The sequence below is a fragment of the Cyprinus carpio genome, chromosome B13, assembly GCF_018340385.1.
Source record: "Cyprinus carpio isolate SPL01 chromosome B13, ASM1834038v1, whole genome shotgun sequence".
Classification (NCBI taxonomy): Eukaryota; Metazoa; Chordata; class Actinopteri; order Cypriniformes; family Cyprinidae; genus Cyprinus; species Cyprinus carpio.
The window spans coordinates 18,072,578-18,099,044 of record NC_056609.1 but is presented as its reverse complement, the minus strand read 5'-3'; the positions used below and the strand labels follow the sequence as shown (position 1 = coordinate 18,099,044).

The 26,467-nt window shown below is 36.9% G+C and overlaps 1 protein-coding gene across 1 annotated transcript in view; it reads right to left on the bottom strand.

Moving 5' to 3' along the window:
• LOC122139427 (sodium/potassium/calcium exchanger 3-like) overlaps nucleotides 1–26,467 on the bottom strand; it is a 74,368-nt gene that overhangs the window by 35,605 nt on the left and 12,296 nt on the right. The window contains exon 2 of the mRNA XM_042736990.1: nucleotides 18,758–18,898. Within this exon, the coding sequence (XP_042592924.1) occupies nucleotides 18,758–18,898 (141 nt within the window). The remainder of the gene's footprint in view (nucleotides 1–18,757; nucleotides 18,899–26,467) is intronic.

The window sequence follows — 26,467 nt, the reverse complement described above, 5'->3', positions numbered from 1 at the left end:
CAAAATTGTTATTTTTTAAAAAAAATCGTATGCGCTAAACAATGGAATGACATGAAAAAATACTACATTTACAAAAAATAAATAAATAAATTAAATAAAATGGTGGCCAATGCTTTAAAAGTGTTTTATCCATAAAAAACAAAGCACTGTTTTGAAAACCTCTTAAAATAAAGTAAAAATACCAGATGAAAATGTTGCCATGTACCAAAACAACATGTAACACTATTACTAAAAGTAAAATAAAAGCTGAATAAGTTCAAATTAAAAATAAAAACTAATTCCAAATATTAAGAAATACTATAACAGTATATAAATAATACTAAAATAACAGTTTGACACAAAATACAGTAAGTCAAGTCAAGTCACTTTTATTGTCACATCACCACAGCACATGTGCCTTGGTGAGTGAAATTCTTGGGAGTGTGCTCCAGAAATTGCAGAAACAATTTACATATAACCATACAGACTTCAACAGATGACAATGTGCAATATGCACATACATATAGTAACTACACACAGTGTACTATTAGACATACTTACAGTTAGCACTACACTTTATATGCAATATGTACATACATACAGTTAGCACTACACATTATACACTATACACAGTATGTACAAATTCTACATTATGTAGACATATATACGCATAAAAATATGCTAAGGTGCAACAGATTATACATGAACTGAATACACAAAATGTCATGGATGTGCATTGGATGGTATCCAGTGGTAGCAGGTAGATTATTGTATTAAATGCAGTGTGTATGTGTAGTCCAGTGTTGAACTGTTGAAGTTAAAGTGCAGTGTGTGGCATAACATATTGTGGGAGTATTCTGTAGGGTGCTGTAGGGTGTATTAGTTTTGACTGTTCATTAGTCTGTTAGCCTGAGGGAAAAAGCTATCTCTCAGTTGGCTAGTGCAGGATCGGATACTGCGGAGACATCTTCCTGAGGGGAGAAGAGAGAGCAGTCTGTGGGACGGGTGGCTGCAGTCACTGACGATCCTCCGGGCTTTCCTTATAGACCTTCTGGTGTAGATGTCCTGGAGGGAGGGAAGCTCACTTCCAACAATGTGGCGGGCAGTTCGCATGACCCTTTGCAGAGCTTTGCGGTTGCCAGCGGTGCTGCTTCCAAACCAGGCAGTGATGCAGCCCATCAGGATGCTCTGTATAGTGCAGGTGTAGAATGTTCTGAGGATGCTGGGGCTCATTCCAAACTTACTCAGCCGTCTCAGGAAGAAGAGGCGTTGCTGTGCCTTCATCAGCACTGCATCAGTGTGTGTAGACCAGGTGAGATCCTCACTGATGTTAACGCTGAGGAACTTTAAGCTGTGTACCCGCTCCACAGGTGTCTTGTCGATGGTGATGGGTGTGTGTTCTCAGCTCTGTCTCCTGAAATCCACCACCAGCTCCTTGGTCTTGTTGCTGTTGAATGAGAGATGGTTCTCCTGACACCATTTAGTCAGGGTGCTCACCTCCTCTCTGTAGGCCGTCTCATCATTGTTGGTGATCAGGCCTATAACCGTTGTGTCGTCAGCGAATTTGACGATGATGTTGGAGCTGTGTGTGGCTGTACAGTCATGTGTGTACAGGGAGTACAGGAGTGGGCTGAGGACACAGCCCTGAGGAGCACCAGTGTTGAGGGTAAGCGGTGATGAAGTGTTGTTGCCCATTCTGACAACCTGACTTCTGCCTGTCAGGAAGTCCAGGATCCAGGTGCACAGAAATCCGTTAAGTCCCAGAGTCTGGAGCTTCGCAACAAGTGTGGCAGGCACTATGGTGTTAAATGCTGAGCTGTAGTCCACAAACAGCATTCTCACATAGGTGTTCTTATTTTCCAGGTGGAAGAGAGCAGTGTGTAGGGTGAAAGCAATAGCATCGTCTGTGGAATGGTTGCTACGATATGCAAATTGTAGCGGATCCAGTGAGGCAGGCAGCACAGAGCAGATGTAGTCTCTGACGAGTCTCTCAAAACACTTGCTGAAGATGGGTGTAAGAGCAAAGGGCCTCCAGTCATTCAAGCATGTGATTTTATTTTTCTTTGGTATGGGCACAATGGTGGATTTTTTGAAGCACGAGGGAACCACAGACAGAGAGAGGGAGAGTTTGAAAATGTCTGTGAAAACTCCGGCTAGTTGGAATGTGCATGCTCGGACCACACGGCCTGGGATGCCATCAGGACCCGCAGCCTTGCGGATATTCACCCTTCGGAAGGATCGGGTTACATCCACGACAGAGATGGAGAGTGCACTCACCTCTTCTGCAGCAGCCGCGAGAGCGCTCTCTGTGGTGTCGTGAGCCTCGAAACGAGCATAAAAGTTATTAAGCTCATCCGGTAGAAAGGCGGCAATGTTCACAGTAGCTGGTTTATTCCCTTTAAAATCTGTGATGTTATTGATGCCCTGCCACATGCTTCTTGCATCATTGGGGTTGAATTGTTCAACTTTGTTTTTATATTGTCTTTTTGCGGCTTTGATGGATTTCCTGAGATCGTAACTGGCTTGTTTGCGATCATCAGCGTTTCCGAATTTAAAAGCGGATGTCCGCGCTGCTCGAACATTGCTATTAATCCACGGTTTTTGGTTGGGGTAGATGCGGATTGTTTTTGTCGGCACTACATCTTCTACATGTTACAGTTTCTGAGTACGCCTCTATGTCGTCATCAGATGCTGCCCGGAACATGTCCTAGTCCACGTGATCAAAACAGTCCTGTAGAATAGCGTCTGATTGGTCCGACCAGCATTGAATTGTCCTGAGGGAGGGTGCTTCCCGTTTCAGTTTCTGCCTATAAGCAGGCTGGAACAGAATGGAAGAATGATCCGATTTGCCGAAAGGTGGGCGGGGGAGAGATTTGTAGGCGTCCCAGAAAGGAGGGTAGCAGTGGTCCAGTGCACAATCACCATTCGTGTTGATGGTGATGTGTTGAAAATATTTTGGAGCTATTGTTCTGAAGTTGGCTTTGTTAAAGTCCCCTGTAACAATAAACACCGCATCTGGGTATGCGGTTTCCTGCTCACTTATATTCCCATACAGTTCCTTGAGTGCCTGGTCTGTGTTGGCTTGAGGGGGAATGTAAACAGCTGTGATTATGACCGCTGTAAATTCCCTCAGTAGCCAGAATGGTCGACAAAGAAGCATATGAAATTCCAGATCAGGGGATTAGAAGGATTTAAAAGAGTGTAGGTTCCTTTCATCACACCACGAGTTGTTGATAAAGAAACAAACGCATCCACCTCTGCTTTTCCCTGTGAGGTCTTTCGTTTTGTCCGATCGGTTCACGGAGAACCCCGTAAGCTCTGGAGTCTGGAACCACTGCAGACATCCAGGTTTCTGTGAGGCAAATAATGCAGCTGTCCCTTGTTTGGTTGGTATGAGATATGTGCCCGCAGTTCACAGAGTTTGTTGTCCAGTGACTAAACGTTAGCCAGCAAAATGGTTGGGAGAGGAGGTCGGAGGGGACGACGTCTGAGTCTGACAAGGATGCCAGCTCTCTTCCCCCTTTTCTGGCGGAGTTTCCTCGGTCGTGACCGTGCAGCCCAGACAAAGGGCTCTGATGCAGTGTTTGTAAACAAAGTGCCAGCATTCAAGAACTCAGTCCGGATTGCGTTTCGCTACGTAGGAACCTATATTTAAAAGCGTGTGTCTATCATAGACAGTTATACAAACAACATCCAACACGTAGGACAACAAAATAAAAAAACGAAAAACTGCAAAGTTTACTCGGAGCTCACAACACGGAGCCCATGCTCGGCTCCATCTTGGATACACCTTGGATACATTTTGGATACATGAGTAACGTACATGTACAGAAGAAAATATGTATTGCAACAGTTGTATAGACAGTTGCATAACTTTTATAACCTTCATATTATTTGCTTTCTGTATTGTACTAATTTGACAATTAGATTGACTTAATAAATTCATTAAATGTAAATAGTAATAAAAAACAATAAAAGTGACAAAAGCACATAACAAAACTTCTAAAAAATAACTAAAATTAAAATATACAAATAAAAATTTCAAAATATTAATAAAAACTATAATTATACATAATACCAAAATAACACTATCACAAGAACACAATCAGTCTCTAACAATTAGCAACTATTCAAAATCTTGACACTTTATTTACCCCACCAATATTTTGTGCATCCCTATCTAGCATCCAAAATCTGCATAGATTTCAGAGACTTGGCCTGGCAAGTAATGCACGTGCTCTGACATGTGCGGTGGTGCTCATGCGGGTGACCTGAGTCCAGCTCGAGCCATTCCCCTTCTTCTTCCTTTTGTTTTCTATCATCTTGATCATTCAAACGTACATCTAATATGTGTTGTGACGTTTCATTGTTAGAATAAATGCTGAAGTAGGAAAAACCAAAGCATATCTAGCATGTAACGTATATACGTTTCCGCTTCCACATGCTACATTACTTAGACATAAAGTACAGCAAATAGATGGCTAAGTACTACTAATATTCATTCATTAAACACAAAAGTAATGTTTTCTCTTTGACCCGCATTAGAAGGGTTGGATTGTAGCTTTTCTGCACAGTTAGAGTGATGTCACGGCTTTTTCCCAGCCGTTGTTTGAGTGTGTTACATAATCAGAGAAGCTCAAGCATCCCTGCAGCACTGATGACATCACACTCTGAGTCTGTCCATTACACGAGAGAGAGAGGAATAGAAGGAATAAAGAGAGGAAAGAGATTAAAGCGAGCGAAGGGAAAGGAAAGCAAGAGAGAGAAAAAAGAAAAAAATCTACACGCTACATATGTGTATCAGCGTTTAACAGCAGAGCATGAAATCCCAGCAGGCCAGCTAAAAATAAATGCATGTAACAAGGCAGAAGAGTGAAACCGAGATGGCTCTTCATCCTCAGCATAGACTTCTCCTCATGTACTCCTTTATTTCATTACAGCACAGGGGTCATGACGGCCTCTCGCTGGCCAGCGCTGTAAGAAATCATGAAGATTCACTAAGGAATGAGAGAGAAGCTGGTGAACGTGTGTGTATGCGACTTTCTCACGACAGTGGAATTCCGCAGCTGCTCACGTGCACAGGGTGAAGCAACCTCAGCACGAAACACCAATCGCCCTGTTAATGAGGAGCCAGCTGCTTGTGCCGCCCATTTAGTACACCGACTCACTGTAGGTTGCGACTATAGGGTCATTCCTGTTATACAGTACATTGACTTGTCTCCATACTATGCTGGATGAAAAAGTGAAACTACATTTTTAAATATGGAAATCATTTTAGTTAGTTTAATTTTATTATAATTTCACAATTGAACACAATGATGAATATTTTTATTGCTTTGGTTTTAGCGAATGTTGCTATTTTTGCAGTTACTGAACTTTGTCCACTTTCAACATAATATTTATTCAAAAATGATTTAAGAAAAAACATTTATGAAATAACACTTGATTTACATTTGGTGATTAAAGCATTAAACATAATATTTTATCAATAGTAAATGTAACTAAATATAACATTAATATAGCTTAAAGGGATAGTTCACCCAAAAATTAAAATTTGATGTTTATGTGCTTACCCCCAGAGCATCCAAATGTAGGTGACTTTGTTTCTTAAGTAGAAGACAAACTAAGATTTTTAACTCAAACCGTTGCAGTCTATCACTCTTATAATGTAAGTGGATGGGAATCACAGACTTATAAGTGCATTACCACCACCTATTTCTCAAATGGACCACTGACTCTCCTAATTGAGATTGTAGATAGAGTGTCAATGCTCCATTTGAGAGATAGGTGGCACTTATAGGATGCACTTATAAGTCTCCTTAGCCCACGATACTGCGTTGCATTTGAGAGATGAAGAACTCCGGTATGAACCAAGTGAAACTACGATTTGACAAAACAGCTCAAATCCGCATAAGGAAGTTAAAATAGCACGGCTGCATCAACAGATGCGTTTTTATATCACTTTTGCATTTGTTAACACTATCAGGTAGGTTTAGGGTTGGGTTTGGTGGGGGATATTTTCGACACGATAGAGCATTAACTTTTAGCGATACCCCTTGGATATTTGAGTTATGAACCACCGCAATGCATACCTGAAGCAACGTAATACAAACACAGCAATACGTGCCTATATCAACATAACAAATATGTGCCAGGGTCTCGTATTGAACCCGCATTTTACCACTACTCACTGGATGTTTCACTTTGAAACTGTCGCAAAACGTGCAGTAAGGTAAATAATAATGGCATTGCATGTATTTAGAGTCACATTTTTCAAATCAGCCTGGGTTGAAATGATGACATCGTTTTTGGTTTAACTATCCATTTAAAATGTCCTCTTGGCAAATTGAAATGAGAAGGTAATTAATGAAATTTCAGGATGGCATCTGAAAGATATATGATCCAGTGGCTCAACATGCACCACTGGACACTACATATGTTTCAAAAAAGCAACATATTGAAGAACACCCATTAGGAACACACAATATTTAAACCTTAACATCCAACGTACATTTGCGCTGTTCAAGTTTTAGTACAGACTAACCAGAAAACACATGCAAACACTTTAATGCAGGAATTTGTGATACAAACACAAGCTGCAATACTGAAACAGTAAGTATTTTGTAACTGTTCCTCCAGTCCACGATTAACATTACCTGTCATCTTTACCTATGCCAAATTTTAAGAATTACAATCAAAAGATATTCAGGCCTGTTTTTAAAACAGGACTGCTGGAAACACCTTTTAATGGACGGGCGTTTTTGAGTGAATTTAATACCTTGCAAACATGAGGAGTTTGATAGTTCAGGAAGTTCAGTGGGTTTAGTGTCTCAAGACGTTTCTCTGTGACCTTGAGGTGAATTCAATTTATCAAAATACATGCCTCCCTTGAGGTACTGTCCTTGGCTATCCATTTTAGTCTCCCTGGGAGAGGCAGCTCAAATATGTCCTGAGTCTGTTAAAATTGATTTCATTATAAAGGAAAAAACGCATTAATGAGATTAATGGTGTGCAAAGATGTCTATGTTAACTGTGATTTATTGCTCTGGTTACACAGCAAATCATGCCGAGAAATACCAATTAGATGCTCGGGCACTGATGATAACGTCCCCACAGATGTCACAAGGCTCAACGGCTCAAAGTGGTGGTTCCTGGGTTTCCACTTACTGAAGCCCCGAGATCACAGAGAATTGCGCTGAGATGAAAAAGAGCTAATTCGCACTGTTATCTACCATAATTTACTCACACTTCATAATGTAACACTGTTAAGTGTTAATGTGTATGTTAACGATTACAGCAACATTTTATGAGAATGTCTAATTACGCCACTTCTTTATCTGGAAGTACCGATACTATGAGAGCGACGTGCCCTAGGCTGCTATGTGGAAAGTTGCTTCATTGTGGTTTGTGAAAGAGCTGTAGATGGGTTCGGCTTGCAGGTATACTACATGAGTCAGAACACAGACCCATGCAAGGACAAGAAAACCTCACACCACTTCCACACAACATCTGTGGGAGTGTGGGTGGGCAGGTGGATGTGTGTCTGTGTGTGTGTGTTCAGGGATGTGTGTCGTCGTTTGTGTGAGTAGACATCCTATGTAGTAATTTTTTCTCCATAGAAGATATAGACTGGTTTATTGTCAGAAATAATTGACAGATCTGAACATTGCATGTAGGGATGCTCATTTCGATTAATTTTCCCGACCGACAACCGCCGCTCGTTAATCGATTATTAACCGTTAACTGATAAGATTATAATATTGAATTGGCATTAAATGCAAATAAAATTGACGCGTATCTGTGACCCTTTAAAAAAATACAAACTTTTTTTTTTTTTTTTTTTTATCAAAGGGTTTATTTTAACGTGCAAAGTGCAAACAGCAGCATACAGAACAGATCAACAACAGAACCTGGATTCAGTTTAAATTTCCACGCACCTGCAGCATTTCTGACAGTGAGAGAGAAAAATAGAATAAAATAATACAAATAAAAAACAAAATAGGCCTACACTAAATATATTTTTTAAACTTAAATAATTAACAAATTAAGATGACAAAAAGAAAACACTGAATCCGTTTGAACGAAGCTTTCAAAAACCGGCAATTTTTTCGTTAGACTAAGATTTTTCGTTAAATAAAAATAGCTGCCCTACCTCAACACCTTGTCTAATTTTTATTTAAAAAAGCAACATATCAACGTGATGTGGGATCAGTCTGGAGCGCAGCCTGTTGACAATTAGACCCGCGGCAGAAAACAAAGCAGCACACATTTCAATAAGTTTTGCTTTTGCGGCTTCTTTCTCCGTTTGTGCAAAAATTACCATTGAACAGATTCTCTGCGTTATCTCCTCAGATCGCCCTTCATCGCATCTTCTCCCTGATAACATGGAGGGCAAAGTTTGTTGCCCTTCATCACTCGAAGCTTTAGGGTGTTTGCTTCGTAAATGGTGCTGCATCGTACTTGTGCTACTGCTGTATTTTAATACGGCGCCGCATAATTTACAGGTAACTTCGTCGCCCTTTCTGTTAAAATGATCCCACACAGTGCTTCTTTTCGCTCGCTTCATTCTGCTTCCCTTGCTCGGAAAAAAAAAAAATTCTTCAGGCATGTGTCACGTGTGTGGTTGCGCGTGCCGACGCGCTCCGTGAGTTAATAAATATAAGCTATATAGTAGGCTATTTTATTTTTAAACCATGCAGCAAACTAAAAAATAGAACCTTAAAAAAACGTTTTAAACCGTTTAACTGATAGTATTAATCGGTCAAAATTTTTACTTTCGGTTAACGGTTAAACGGTCAATATGAGCATCCCTAATTGCATGCAGCTGCACATGCTTTCTATACACAACAATTTTTGATAAAACCTGTATATGCTAGACCCTAGTGACCCTGCGGACTGCAAAATACATGCTTAACATTACACTCAAGTTACACTATACTGTATGTTACACAATATACAGTAAGCTACATGCTACAACCTATGAGCTACTGTATACACTACACATTGTACAGTACCTTACATGCTACACGACATGCTACATCTTACACACTATATACCACTTTCTACACACTACACACTGTGAAAACTATAACAGTCAGGCTGTGGAGGTATTTTACACACTATATGTTTTTCCAGTACATGACTTACTTTTCTTCAGAAACCTACTTGCTTTGGGGAATGATTCTGACAGCTAGAAGCAAATATTTGTGAGATGAGATTACAGCTACAGTAAATCAAGTCTAAGCCTGACCCAACATTTCATCATCAAAGATGATGCAAACCCTGATTTCAAGCAGGTGTGGATGTCCTATAAACGCCTGGAAGGCAAAGAGTAATGGTGCTTCTCATATGCACAATAACACAGATGCATTACCGGACCCTTTTCTGCCTGAGTCTTTAGATTATGACTCTGGGTTCGCATGAGTGATTACAATGATTTCCATGTTTTGATGTTGGCCTTCTCAAACTATTCAAGGAACTGGGGGAATTTGCAACATTGTGCAACATCATCTCGATATCCATTTATAGCAAAGCTCAAATGTGTATACAAACCCACATACACAAAAACAGATACACCCTACGAGAATGAGAGAGAGCTAAAGATGCTGATTTGCAGCGACACATCGCGTGTAGCAGGCTTCGTCGTCATTGCGCTGAGTAATTTGACATTTAACCCACCCCCCCCACATGCCTGATCCCAGACCCCCTTACGAATCACAGTGGAAAGATCATACCCCCAGCTTCAACACGCTGACAATGTATAATATAATGTGTAATTTATATCATTAAAGTATTATAGACGTTCTAATAAAGGGATGAACATTTTTGGACTAAATACAATAATCGTTTCTTACTGTCATCTTTCTTTCTGTGTAGGCTGCGCACATCCAGAAAGTAAGAGAATTCATCTGCATTAATTTGAGCTAATTCATGTGTATGAATAATGTGTTTGTGTGCATTTAGTCATCCTGTCATTTTCAGTGGTGAACCAATGCATTCAGACATCAAAGTGCTCAGATAGCAGGAGATAATATACAAGCAACATTCATATCAGTCTTGCCAGCTCCAAGTAAAGCAGGTAACTAAGATTCAGCCCAATACCTTACACATCTAAATGAAAAAAAAAGGAAAATGTAATAAACATTAATAATAAATTCACATTAGAAAATAATAAAAAAAAAATGTTTTTCTTATTTGAAATTATACACTTCAGCACTTGACTAATATTTCCGTTTATAATAATTTATAATACAAATTGCAATTATAGATACAACTTCCCTCATGTGCGCATACACACACACAGTCTTGCACATTCTGACCTTCTCATCTACATGTGACAGAGCTCCTCGGGCCAGTGCATCCTCCTGAATCCACATTACCACTGTCCTCAGCCTGTCATACTGTCCGCAGGCCATTCTTTATGTAGAGTTACATCACAGCACCACAATCAAACACACACTACATATACACACTCAGCTGAAATGCATGCTTTGTTTAACTCCAAACACACGCTCGTAATGTGATGTAGAACGTTGTAATGAAAGGACAAGTCTATATGTTATATGTAACAGAATGGAACAATAATGCAAGTATAATTTTTTTTTATAATATTTCACAATATTACTGTTTTTTTTACTGTACTTTTGATCAAACAAGATAATTCTAAAATAGAACAAGAAAAAAAGTTGTACCTAGCCCAAAACACATTTTTAAAAATGATAAAAATGATAATTATATTATAAATATACATAATTATCATATGTTTTAAACTTTGCCACATAAATCATCCCATATGTGAGACGAGATGATAAATGGATTTTTTGCCTGGTAGATAGGGGAAAAAAGTGGAAAACAACCATAAACTGACACTGAAATAATAAATCTAGGGATGAGAATATCATACAGACTTTAGGACAAATTAATCTGATAATCTGATATAGAGAATTGCTAAATGTTATTAAATCATCTTAGCAACCACATGGCAACATCCTTTTCAACCAGAGTTTCCACACCTTTAACAAACTCCAGCCTGCCTGGACTTAAAGAAACAACATCCCCTCTGGGAATCTTGCTTGCATGAAGCATTTCTCTTTTTTCATATCCTCTGCCTCAGCATTTCCCACAAATCTCTCCTCAAAGGGAGTGGAGTCACAGGAAAAAGATTGTGTCTAAAAGATCCAGGTTGAGCCACCAGGGAATGTCTCCTGAGAAAGCCTTGGTTTATTTTGAGTGATGCGCTTTTACTTTGAGTTTCTTGTTTATCTGATGGTTGCTCAGGGAGGTAAAACATGGAAACAAAAAAAAAGCGTCTTAAGGGTTCTCTTTCTCCACTCTGTACTTGTGGCAGGAGGGAGGCTGGACCAAAACATATGGCTTTGAAGCAAAGTGGAAGTAGATCTGTGGGTCTCCATGGAGATGTTCTCATGTTCTACCCAGTATAGGAAAAAAATTATGACAACAACAAAAAAAAATAAAAACAAGAATAAAATGCACCCACTAATAGCACAGGCCACAATTTTTCATATTGGAGATTGAGCATATTAGAATGATTTCTGATTTATGAATGTTAATGTTAAGATTGGGATTGTGATTGTGATTGTTCAAGATTGCAGATTGAAGAATAAATTGTATATAAATTATATTTTACAATATATTAAAATAGAAAATGGCTTTTTAAAATTGTAATAATGTTTCACAATATTACAGCTTTTATAGTATTTTTGATCAAATAAATGCACACCTGTTGAGCGTAAGATACTTTTTTTCCAAAACCATGAAAAATTCAAACCGACTCCTGATTTTTATATATTTTATTTTCATTTTTATGAAGTATTATAATTGTTTTCTAAAAATTATAAGTATTATAATGGTCAATATCCAATATGCTATATGGTGCATTCATAGTGTGTATGTCTGTAGGAGCAAAGAGTAAAATGAAGAAACAGAGAGAAAGAGTTAGTGACAGTCTCTCAAAAGAGAGAGACAAGCTGTGTTTATAACTGCAATATTGGCGTTTTGGTAAAGCGCATGGTAAGCACATTTTCAGTGCTTTCTGTCTCTCAAAAGAGAGAGACAAGCTGTGTTTATAACTGCAATATTGGCGTTTTGGTAAATGAGCCTTTGTTTGAGGCGAGGGTGGTGTAAACTGTAAACAAAGGCCATGTTAAGAGCACACAACACTCTGTAAAGAAGGCATTGTGTCCAAATCAGGAGTTCCTATGCGAACACTGACCGCTTCCATGGGTCTTCATTGGACACTGTAGAATAATGCCGTTTCTTCCTCAGACTTTGACAAGTAAGCAGTTCTGCTTCATTAGAGCCCTCTGGTGAACATGAATATGACTGACACAGAGGAAAAAACTCTCTCTCCCATTACAAAACATTCACTATTGAGGACGATACAGGCTTTTTATGAATTGTACAGAACCAAAAAAGGGCAACTTAGTTCACTTGCAGCTTTCCGTTTCAAGTGGTAGAAAGTTGTTAAATGACCAAGCTGTGTTTGCTTGCATGCTGAATGTTCATCTTTTCATAATGTGCGTGTTTGTTTTCTGTGTGTGTGTGTATGTGTGTGTATTTTGTCAATGTGAGGTACAGGTAAACCACTTGCCTAACTACCCATGCAGCATTCTCTTGCAACAATTGCTCCCCGATTTTACTCCCATGGTGTATAGACATACATCCCACTGATTTAAATCGCTTTTTTCTTGTTTTTTCTGGACATCTCTATTGTCCCCTTCTCTGTCTCGTGGCTTTTATGTGACTGTATTCTTTGCTGTTGTTCTTTGCATCCTCTTTTTGGGCACGTTTAGGTCATGCGTAAGGTGACTTGGTACATTTATAATCAGACCCACAGTGCTAATGTGAAAATTTTAGGTTTTTTTTTCTGTACAATTTCAATAAGTAACAATAAGGTTTTTTTTCAGTGAATGGGCCAAAAACAGTCAACACATTTCTTAGAAATAAAGATAAATATAGTCATCAACCGAAACGGGAGGTTTGGAATGACATGATGTTGAGTAAATAATGACAGAATTTTTTATTTTGTATTTTTAATTAGTTTTAAGTGTTTATTTTTATTATTTAGTTATTTAGTACTTCAAATTTAAACTAAACTAAAATGAGAAATTATGCCTTGTCAACTAGCTGAAATAAAATTTAATTTTTTTTTATATTTTGTTAATGTTAAATATTCTTTATCATTTTTAGTTTTTTAATTTTAGGTATATTCCTTGGGTGAACTATGTCTTTAATAGCACTATTAAAGACATATTTACATTACAGAATTTTTCTTGTGACTACCGAACAGAAATGTAGAAAGAAAATGTGTCGGCTGAGCACTAAAAAGATAAAAACCATATTGTGGTCCTCCTGACATCAGCATGGCAACCACAAAGAGAAAACAAAGAGAAAATAGACAGGTGAAAAAAAGGTGAGAGCAGGCATTTTATTCCATGTGTAGTCACATTTCAGCTGAGCAGTCCTACACACTCTTTCTGCAGTAAGCCTAAGGTCAGCACTGCTCTCAAAGGTCAGGTCACATGACTCATCTGCTAGGCAAATGTCCAACTGCGTACATAGAAATACAAAAACAGGAGCACACTTCAGTTAGAGGAAGTCAACACAACATAATAAGATCAGAATTTATTGGTTAGCTGTAATTGTTCAGATCAATAATTTATTTGTATTAAAATACTATATTTAACTTGTATCAATGATTTGTCAAAAAAAAAAAAAAAAAAAAATCAGTTCCAGTGGGTAAACTTTTTATGTAAAGTTAATTACTGATATTGGTTCAAAGGTCATAATCTATTATCATGGCTTCCAGTCAGTCACTGTTAACGCTTGAGCAGCATTAAATGCCGTGTGACAGACAATAGGAGTTGATGGATGAAGAGATAATTAACAGCTCATTAACTTCAGTAATCAAGCTAATGACGGGTTGTCTGATTGTTATGATGCATTTGTGAATATTCAGGAAGTGCAGAGGAGGATTTGTGCACAGGCAGAACTCCTGAAGATTCACGGGAGAGCAGAGCACATGAAAAATTAAATGACTACCCATACACTAAGGATGAAAGAATGCTGAGAAAGGGAGATTCTGCCTGCAAAGCCCAATAAACAGAGAGAAAGAGAGAGCTTATATTGTGAGGAATAAAATGATTATAATTTATTAAATAATTATGAAATATTATGATAATTAAAACATTTATAAAAAATGTTATTATTTATTTGATTTAAAAAAATTAATCAGTGCTTTTTATTTAAAAATATATTATACAATACATATTTCTTGTTACGGAAAAGCTGAGAAATCATTTTAATATGCTGATTTGTTATTAATTATTATTAATGTTGAAAACAGTTGTGCTTTTAATATTTTTGTGGAAACCATGATCAGGATTCTTTGATGAGCAAAGTTCAAAACAAAGTTCAAGAGAAAGTTCAAATAAATGTTTTAATAAATGCTGAAAATATAAATATTACACTGTATAAATGTATTTACTATTGCTTTTAATTAATTTAATGCAAACTTGGTGAATACAGTTTTAATATCAAAGGCAAAACAAGTTATTTTTGTTAACGGCATCATAATAGGTCTCCAGTCTACTGTCACTAGGGGTTGCACAACTACTGATTTCTGCTAGTCGATTTCTTATTTAAAAAATGCTCGAGTTACTCGACTACTCGTGGTTCATGCTACTGTAAATGAAAGGACATTAAGTAGATCTTATCAATAAACGCTTATAAATTTATTGCCTAATGCAACAATTAAATATGTAAATTGTCAAAACTTTATAATTATGAAATTAAATATTAAAATTTTGATGTAACAGTATTTGTATCTGTATTTGTATCTGTAACAATCACTAAATTATTCATATCTGCATTCGGATAAAACCAGGTTGAATGTTGTACAGTTACTTGATAAGACCGTTATGACAATTTTTTTTTCATAGTTACAGTTTCACTGAACAAGCATGCTGTTAAACTAAAATAATTATTAATTTCTGAAAATATATTTATCATGCAAGCAGAGAGATGTCATAACAAATGTTTAGTGATCATTTGAACAAGCACATTTTCATTACGCAGAACTCTTTAAGCGAGTCTTTTTTGGAACTTCACTAAACATATGTGCGTGTGCCTGCAACGCAAACCAGCAAAAGATAAAGATGCAAACATGTAGGCCAAGTAGAAAATGTATCTGTATCTAAGTTGATTTTTAGCCTACTCTTGAGAGAGAACTGGTTTGTTTTTTGAAAGACCTAGATGCGCAATGGGGCTGTTTGATTGGTGAGCGTGCTGTGCTTATTCCATTCATTCGTATCAGATCGTAGCCTAAGGTTTACATCATTGCCTTTTAAATATATACAAATAATAGAACTTGTATGATGTATTATTATAGGTGATATTACTCTTGCCAAGCTCTGATTTCTGAGAGAGGCACGGAGAGGCAACAGCAATGCGGTGTTTGATTTGCGCTCTTTTCATTCATAAAGTTTACATTCATTTACTTCACACTCTATTACGTTACTTTAGTGGTCTGTGTATAATATTGCGCTGATCCACTGGTTCAACTGTTATCTAGCAAACACCAGACTGTGCCAGCCTCAGCCGAATATTTTTGATTAATTATTCCTTGTCCGTTATTCGTTTTTGAAGCCATTCTTCGTGCCATTCCGAATACAGTATTCGGCTTCGGGCACACCCTAATTATTACATTACATATTTTAAATTTACATGCAACATAGATAAAGTCATAGAAAGTAACAGCTACACGCAATATTGTAATCCTAAAATTCAATCGTACTTGCAAACTCTGTGCATGCATTATGGTTAATGCATGCTCAAGTAGTCGATTGTTCCCGACTGGGCTGACTAGTGGTCGAAGTAGTCGATCACTCGATTACTCGACTAGTCTATGCAAGCCCTAACTATCACTTTGTCAAAAATAGCCTAAACTCTTGATGTGCAAATTTCTTGTTTGACATTGATTCTCACAGTCTGTAATGATAATTTAGGGTCTTCATTAATACATTTAAATAGTGTTGTCATTCCCAACACTTGTGTATGTGTAGTAAAAACCAGGTTTGAATATCAGGATAAGAGCAAGACTTATTCTCTAGTGTAATGTGTAGACTTCTACAGCTGTATTAAAGGAAGAATAGTTTCAAACAGCAGAGTAAGGAAACCCTCAACCTGTGCCAAGGCGCCAGGCTGGTGTTGGAGACGGGTGGGGGAGCGGGCATCTGGACACGAGCGAGAGCTTAAGAGCACAGCTCGCTCTTTAACGGCGAGATCAAGGAGATGCTTGGCAAGAAACACAGCCTCCTAAAACTCCAGGACCCCACTTGGAAACATTCACCCAAATCCGCCCACAGAAAAAAACACAAACAAAAGCAGGCAGGCCACGCTGTGTTACAGACGCAAAGCTGCTCCCTTTACACCTCATAACAGCAGAGCTGGGCTGTTACACACTGAGCTCACTGCAGATACAATGGCTCCACATGGAAAATGACCTCCTGCTCTGTTTTATTTCTGGACAGATGTCAAATCTTATGTTTTGCTCTATCTCACCATCCATAAGACTTGACATTCCTCTGTATTCACTGCAGATTAAGTGTTTCCCTCAAGCCTAAAACACTCCACTTTTCTACTTTATCCAAATATAAAATATAAAAGTCATGCCAACGCACATAAAATAACAGTATTTATGACATACAGTGGCCCCAAAGTATTTGGACACTGAAGCCTCATTTAAAAATATATGCATTATTTCACTGCATTAGAAACCAAAATTTCAAACTACTGTATGTGGCCTCTGCAAACAAATAAAAATCAAATAATTTTAACAATTAACTTTTTGAGCCATTTTTGTATTACTTATCCAATTTTTGTCTTATTTTGAATCTACAATAACATTAAAAAGTTTGAGGTTGGCAAGATTTTTTCTAAAGAAATAATACTTTTATTATTTTATTATTGACTTTTATAAGATTTTAAGAAAGTATTAAATTGATCAAAAGTGTGACAAGACTTGATTACAATTTAAAGAATTTTAAATTGTAAAAATATTCCACAATATTACTGTATTAACATACCTTATTATTTTTACTGTATTTTTGATTATCAATAAACGCAGGCTTGGTGAGCATGAGGACCTTCTTTCAAATACAGTAAAATAATTTTATGAATGAATGAATGAATGAATGAATGTGTGAATGAATGCCTGTGGATTTGATTTTTTGTAGTGCTGGCAAATGATTAATCATGATTAATCGCATCTACAATAAAAGTTTTTGTTTACATAATATATGTATGTGTACTGTGTTTGTTTTTTATGTATATATAAATACACACACACATACAGTATATATTTTGAAAATATTTACATGTATATATTTATATTGTTATATTTTATATTATATATAAATATATTTAATATATAAACATAACATATTTTTCTTATATATATACATGCATGTGTTTGTATTTATAGATACATAGTAAATATACACAGTACACACTCATATATTATGTAAACAAAAACTTTTATTTTGGATGTGATTAATTGCGATTAATCGTTTGACAGCACGAATATTGTGTTATATAATACAAAGGAATTTATACATTATTAAATGTGGCAACATTGTCCAAATATTTTTGGTGCCACTAAAAACATATAGCCCGGCTATAAGAAAATGTATAAAGTTCCTGAGCAGCAAGCAAACTGAGCAGTGAAGTGGAATCAGATACTAACAGTGTGCTGTAGTTGATCCTGTCTACAGTAAATGCATTGCAGGGGGAAAGAGGAGAGCTTTGAAAGAAGAGGGAGACGGTCAATCAATAGACCCACACAGTATCGATGACCCCTTTGTTCATCCTCGCCTCTCCCTCAGACCTGTTCTAATTGGCCTCTTCACATTGTCCAAGAGTGTGGAGCACACTTTAGCCTAGTGCATCGAATTACACAGAAGATCTACACCAACCGTGCAAATAAACAATGAATAACAATGAGGAAAAATAATGAGGAACAGATTGGAAACGTCAAATTGTTTATACTAATTCTGTCAGAAATTAAAAGTGGGTGTGAATGTGTTTACCATGGGATCTTGTACAGACATTAACCAAATTCCAAATCAAACTCAGCCATAGCAGCTAAAAGAGTTGTGTTCAGTTGACTTTTCTTACAGTAGTAATACTTTTATAAGCCTTAATGTCTTCATTATAGGTGATGTGTCTGATCTTCACCTTGGCCAGAAACCCACTGTTAACCTTTGAACTGGTCACAGCCCACCGATGTCTATGGTTTGAAATACACATTATGTTCTCTAGTCAGTGAGCCCCAAGAGAAACAATATCAAAGTCTGTGTCAGCGAGATTACTCACTCATACGCAACAAAAGAGTTAGTGTCTGACTTACTGATAGTCCTGATATAGGACTAACACCTCTGTGGACTCACAAAACAGAGGAGAACACATAAAAGACATGGGAAAATTTCATTTTAGAAAACATCTTAATGTTCATAGAACCTAGTTCACAATCCAATTCACGCTCCAATATGAACATTCTACTATTGATTTTCAGAAGTGAAACTTCTTGCTGACTTCTTGCTTAATCATATTGAGGTGTAACTTCCATTGCGACATTAGTCATCTGGCATGCCAATTTCCTTAGAAAAACTATCATTTTCCTGTTTCATCAGTGCTATTGAACCAAAAGAGTTGGTAGACTGTGTGAGGTTTTTTGTGTATGTGGTGCTAAACCTCTTACCTGGTGGTGTGCAGTTCTTTTCAGCATTGGGCCCAACCTGCACTTCATCAGTGTAGTTGCTGTCAATGTCAAAGTCCTGCAGCAGCCTGCGGCTTTCCCACCTCTCACTATCTTCAGTTGAGAGACTGGAGATGCCATAACCTGTAAAACACATAGAAAAAAATAATTGTCATTAACCACAGCTAGATTTACCTACAGCAAACTTATTTAGGCTAGAAAAGATATGACAAACTGTGACATAAACTTGTTAATATTACAATCCCCATACAAGGGACCCACTTACAAAACATAAATAAATTTCCCTTATAATAAATATACTTATAATAAATATATGACAAATATGTGTAAAATATTGTCTAAAAAATTTACTTTCTATTAAACTGCCGCTTTTTCTGCTTCTTATCTGTCAATATTATTTACACTAGCCTACCGTTCAGGTTTGGTAAGAATTGTTTGATGTTTTTGAAAGAAGACTTTTATTCTCAAGCATTTATTAGATAAAAAATCCAGTAATACAATATTGTGAAATATTCTTAAGTTTAAAATAGCTGGTTTTTATTTTAATATGTTTTTTAAATGTATTTTATTCCAGTGATGGCAAAGCCATTACTCCAGTCTTCAATGTCACATGATGCTTCAGAAATAATACTAACATGCTGCTCAAGAAACATTTCTTATAAAAATGAATTTTGAAAAGAGTTGTGCTGCTTGCATATTTATTTATTTATGAAACCATTATGTGTTTTTTCCAGGTTCTTTTTTTAATAGAAAACATAGAAAGAAAACTTTTTGTAGTAATGTAAAAAATTTTACTGTCACTTTTGATCAAATCAGTGCATTTACTGAGCATAAACATATTGAAAATGCTTAGTGATATCAATGCTGACCATGCATTTTTCACTTAAATTTAAAGCAAATAACTACTATATAAAAGAGAATGCAGATCAGATTATATATTGAATGCAATTTGGACAGCACAAATACATAATGCACATATTCACACGGAAAAGACAGACATTATGTCATGTGAGTGTGACAGTCATTTTCATTTATTTTGAACTTATAAAAATGACTGATGGTCACTGGAAATGCATGGGCCTTGAACGTCAAAGTAAGAATTACAAACTTTTTCCCAATCTATTATTATCCAGTGTTATTATACATACAAATTAAAAATCCTCAACACAGCTGAGTCTCACACTCACGGCTCTAAGTTGGGCTCATCGCAGTGTTGTTTTGGGCAGGTTTCACCAGTCCAGCCCAGTATTACTGTGTGATATCTCCTATTCACACTGCATTCACAAGGACACAGTGAGCCAGAATGTGTTACATACTGTTAAACTGTCATAGGCTCTACTTCTCATTTGTGTTACTGTGAGCAGCAGAGCCCCGGAAGTCAGCTGGCGAATATTCATGAGGGCCGTCTGTGGTGCGGAGTGAAGCCGAGGCGTAATAAAAGTGACATCACGTGGTGAACACTCCTGCGGCAGCGCCTCAGCCCGGGCTTGTCTAGTCTGGGAGGGGGTGATTATTCTGGCAGCGCTGTCATCTGGGTCACTCTGTCCTCAAGCGTCTCTGCCCTTACTCCAAACCACTCTACCATCTTCCTGCGCATATCCTTTCACTTACCGCTCCAGTCGCTATAAATAAAACCTCTATATTTATCAAAAAACAGCACTCATGGGGCTTCAGGGCTGTGGGGTGCATTATGACGTGACGTATTTTGACATTGTGATGTGACGCGAACAGTGATACAGAACAGGGATACGGTTGTAAGGAGAGTGTCAGAACACCCTGTTCTTCTTCGGTACTGATAGGAAACTTGAGTTTGTCTTTAACAACAAAAAGACAAAAAAGGAAAAACCGATCCAGACACTGACATTCCTAGTGGAAACTGTTTAATAATTCATCACCCCTGAGATGTCAAAAGAATCATGTAGTGAAGTGAAGACGTTTGTGACACTTTTGGAAAATGTGACACCTTAGCATCTTCCTCATAGTAAAGAGACAGCCGCGATCTGTCCAGGACATGAGAGATCTTCCAAAGGGGAATTCACTGTGCCGCTTATTTGGACACGCTGTCTCTGTTGTTTTAGCGTCTGATTCACTAAAGGAATTATGTAAATTAGATAGCGGCACAAATGTGCTCACAAAATCTATGCTAAATGCAATTTTGCACGCTGCAATTCTTGATTTTGCAGGCCAGTTCTGAGTGTTGGGTTGTGGAGGATGCAGCAGACTATACCCAAAGTCCCTTTGAGGCTAGTCATTTCACTCAACTGCCATATTTGCAATGCCTCTGGGCAGCTATTTCTTGCATGCAAGACTAACTCCTTTCTACCTCTATAGTGAATTACCAAAATCTCAAAAACTTGCTAAATTCACATTTAAACCATGTTTTTTTTAAATCAGCTACAACACTGACATGAACTATCCCTTAAATTTTAATCTTATGCTCTAATAGCATTTAAAAATGCATATTTCAAGTTTGTCCAGCCATTGCGCATGTACAGTCTCAAGCATGTGTCTCAGGACACAGACTGTTTCTATGGGAACTGGAGTTTCTAACAGCAGCTGCAGTGATGCCATGACTTTACCAGTTGTCGACTGTCTCTTTTTTTTAGGAGGCGGGACTTATTCTGACATCCTGCACACTTTTTCCTATTTCTAGTAATATGAGTAAATACATGGTCTTTAACTGGGAAGTAGAGTATTTCAGTATTTTAACCCTCTGGGGTCGATTAACGCGTATACGCGTTCAGCAATAAAATGGTACCATAAATGAATCTAAATGCTGAAATATATAATTCTGAATGGCAAAAGTGTTCATATTCATCATCATTTGTACATAATTTGATTTTAATAATACCTACTGACATGATCAATTGAAATTTACCATGTCTTTTAAATAAAATTCAATGTTAATTTCAGAAAGCAAATAGCGTTGAGTTTGTGAATAAGGTTCAGAAATGGCTAAATGTTAAATACAGTATGTTAAAATGGACTATGGTTGGTAAGTAAATAGGCTAAGGCACATTCTGTTATTGCACAGCAAAGTACCAAAACTGTTTAGTGAATTCACTCTGACTCTTTATTTCTCACTTTACAGGGCTAAAATGCAACTAATTGGCTAAGTAATTAACCATATATGTTCTATCCTCAAACGCATGATAAAGAGGAAAGTAGCAGCTCCACTGGAGTGAGCAAAGCTCTGGCTCATTGTGCCAGCTTCACTGGAAATATTGTGTTTCTCTCTGACATGCTGCACAGAAATGGCATTACCTGTGCAGCGAGCCAGAATGCACACTGCACACACACACGTGAAGGGAGGCAGGAAGTTACTATGGCGATGTGACGTAACCGCAGAGACCAGAGGAGAACAGTGACAACATCATGCTCAGATGGACACGGCTAATCGAAACACATCAGTACACATACAGAGAATAAAAAATAAAATATGCATGAGATAAAGAATATACTGATGATATAGGCACACACTCTATCTCTTAAAAAAGAAAATTGCTTTTACATTTTACAATAAGTGTCATTGCATGTGAATAACTATAATTCTCCTTAAACATTTATATAAACACAAGAGTATCTGAGATACTCTGCAGAAGTATTTTAGGCATTTCTAAGTAATGAATGTAAAAAAAAGTCTCAGCATGCAGCTGCACCAGAGAGCCCAAGGCACCTCTGCGAGACACCCCATTAAAGAGACTCACTGAGATTGAAAATGCACATGTGGTATAAAAATACTTATGTAACAATCAAGCTTCACACACCTTTTGACCAAATTCAACTTTCATTACTTTTAAGTTTGAGATTATTATACAAGAATTTATGCATATTTATATAGCGATAAAAAACTGATAAAAATTACAGTAAAAACATTTATAATGTTAACAATATACATATTTTCCAAATAAATTATGTTCTTTTGAACTTTCTATGCATCAAATAATCCTGAAAAAATGTATCACAATTTCCAGTATTTTTTAAAATCATACTTTCTCCAAACATTTAAATCGTAGTGTATCATGGTTTCCAAAAAAAAAATAAAAAATTTTTCAGCAGTGATAATAATAAGAACCATAATTGCTAATTGACTACCAATAATAATTAATTATAATTGAGAACTAAATATATTTAAAATATTGAAACTTGTATTCATGTTATATTTAAATTGTAATCATATTTCACAATATTACTGTTTTTACTGTATTTTTAATCAAATAAATGCAGCCTTGGTGAGGTTAAGATGCATATAAGATGCATGTATAAGAGACAAATATGTGTGCATGTGTGAATAGAAATTGTCGTGCATACAATCTGTCTCGCTGTCTCTATTCCTCCATATATCTTTAGTCAAGCATAAATAGAAAAAGCAGTTTAGACACGTCTAATGAATAATAAGGTCTCTATGCATCACTGCACTAGCCCAAAGCACATCTGCACCATCACCTTTATCACGAAATGTACAAGAAAAAACCAATGACCATTTCCAAAAACTACATAGAACATATTACGTAACCAGGTTCTTCATCCCCTCTTTGTTATATCTACAAAGACATCATGGTGCATGTCATGAAGCAAAAAGCCTCTAGCATGATGTTAAATGCCCAGACCCTAGAGATAAACATGCCTTAAATACTCAGTGTTTTACAATAAAACAGCATAAAAATTTAGCTGAAAGACAAGGACGCATTATGGCAAAGGACCTCTCTCTACAAAGAAAGAGCCGTAGGTGCTTGACCTGATGTTCAAGTAATTTCACAGAGAGCAAACATGACTAAGACAGATTATGCAACTTAACTCTTTTTACTGCAGTGCTATTTCAGGGGACACTGTTCGCAGATGCAAAATTATCTTGAATGAGGTCAAATTACAAAATAAACTATAAATTAATGGAAAAGTAGGGCGACTTTAGTGTCACTGGATGCACTGTCACCCAATAATAATGCTCATTAAAGATTTACTCAAATATGATACTGTAATGGGCAGCATCATTAATGGAAAGGGTCTTATTTACTTCTCAGTAGTATTTTAGTCACTTCTAAGTAATGAATAATAAGGCCTCTAGGTGCATATGCCCAAAGAGAGCCACAGAAAAACCTGATCATCATTCCCAAGAGTCCTCCATTAGTTATTTGCCACATATCAAAAGCTATTTACCTGCAATACCACACTAATTTAGGACCAGTTAATTGAAGTTTTGCACTCAAACATACACTGGTCATCTTAAAAGTGAAGTGTTTAATATTTTTACAACTAGTTGCACAAAACAGAAAAAAAAAGAAAGAAAAAAAAACTCTTGGTTAAACCCATGACGTTATCTGGGGAAAAAACAGAATGCAGTTCCTTTTGATGCCACTAGTGGTAAAGAATCACATGCTTCACCTTTAACTATAAGGATAAGACAAAACTATTTAGCTTCATTAAATAAAATGAATTTTAAAAGGTGTTTTATTTATTTCACTTTTGCTGGTAATGCTCCACAGAAAGCCTGTCACTAACAGTGCTATTTCTATGAAAAAAGCTTGCAGAATGCAGATGCTTCTGCTATCTACTTTAAACACTGTCAAATAGAAAATAGATTGCTCTATCTAGCCACATCTGCAGCACATCACCTGATGACCTGTCCCACAGAAGACTGTCCCAGATAGCAGCTGTTGCGAAGAGGAACTACCCAGGAAATTCTGTCCTATAGATTCAGAGTACCCTTACACATCCGACCCCATACTGTCAAAATGGATAAATATAACACTGCATACTTCCTCTCTGCCAAAACCGTAATTACCTAGTTTATCTTCATTAAGCGAAAACTTGAATACGGGACAGTACTAGTCAAACAAAGTTAGAGCGAGAAAAGCAAGGTAGAATTTAAGGTGTTGTAGAAACATTGTGTTACATTAGTGATGTAACAGAAGGCAAACATCTGTTTGGATGAGGAACAGGGACCCCAAGGGACCACTAGGGAGCCAGCAGAAAATAAATGTGTAAAAAAAATTATCATAATAAAATCAAAAATAAATACGATATTTTTAAATATACAAATATTGATAATTACGCACAATTAAATATATAATTATAAATAAATTAAATAGTATATACATATTTATTTTAAACATATATTTATTTACTTATTTATTTAGTTTAGGCAGGCGATTTTTATATTGTATTTAAAAAGTCTAAACCCCTTAGAAAAGAGAATCAACACCTGGAAAGAAATAACAAATAAACTCCACATGAGATTTCTTGAGTGTTGAAATTATTGGGTCTCAGGAAAAGTATGGGAAAGGACCTGTCTGAGAATTGTACAGTATAGTTAATGATCAGACTATCGGGTGAATGATTAAACAAACTATCAGGAGTAAATCTGTGATGGTTATATATAAAGTCAGTGATTGGGTATCAGTAATGGGTCGTTTATGGATGTGACAGACCATTAATAGTCTCATTAGTGACTGCTGTCGGTGCGGCTCCTGCTGTGCATGTCTGCTGTCGGCCAGAAGAGCTGGACAAGAGCCTCATCTCCACCAATCAATCTTCAAAGGACTAGAGGGACAGTCAGGAAGCTTTGAGAAAGATGGTTTCTGGGCCGTCACTAATGGCGCTTTTCCACTGCGTGGTACGACTCGGCTTGGCATGGCTCAGTACGGTACAGTACGGCTTGGCTCGGCTCAGTTTGCATATTTCCACTGCAGTTTAGTATCGCTTTAGACTGGGCGGGATTATTCACATCATTATAGTTGCGCCTCATCTGCAACGACTCCTAAAAAAAACTTTTTCATTCCGTGTCGCCCCATCAAGCTCGCGCTTTTTGGAAACCTATTGTTCTTTATAGCTCTTTTGCACTTTAATCTGTGTAAAACTTTTAACTTTATATTTTTCTGTATTGCTTTATTGTATAGTTATTTTTGTTATAAGTAAAAAGTTATTAAACCTGTCAACTGTATTATGACCACTTTTTTAAACTAAATTTTAATATTGTGATAATACCATACACCATGATAAACGAAACTTTTTGGTTGTTAAAAAAGGTGTGCTCATTCAAAACCATTTTTTTTCGATCGTTGGCTGGCTGTGCTGAATTAAATCTAGCAGTTCTTTTGTGTTTGTGTTGCAAGTTCAGTAACGCAGGTAGCGACGATTCTTTCTGGCCAATCCGTGATCAGCAGAGTTTACACATCACATTTTGGTAATGGTACAGTTCGCTTGGAACCTCAACCGAGGTGGTACTAAAAAAAGTACCAGGTACCAGGTACTGTACCCAGTGGAAAACCCCCCAAAAGTGAACCGGACCGAGCCGTAAAGTGTCGTACCATGCAGTGGAAAAGTGCCATAAGTGTAGCATCACTACTAAATTATACTAAATGCATAATGAATCACAAAAATGTCTTAGTAGTGAAAACTCTCAAAGGTTGACTAGTCAAGTTGAGCAATGAGGTCGACTAATTTAGCCACATTTTGAATTAATTTTGATGTTTTTGGCACCCCTCATTAACATGTCTAATTAGAGCCAGTTAACCCAAAACCAGCATAATTACACAGCTTAGAACAATAAAAAGTATAATTTGAAAATAGTTTTACACATCAATGCATACTGAATTAGTTACATTCATTGTTTAAAATGTAATGTTTAACAAATACAAGAATCACTTCACCAATCAACATTAGGTTGTCAATCATAGGACAAATTGCAAAATA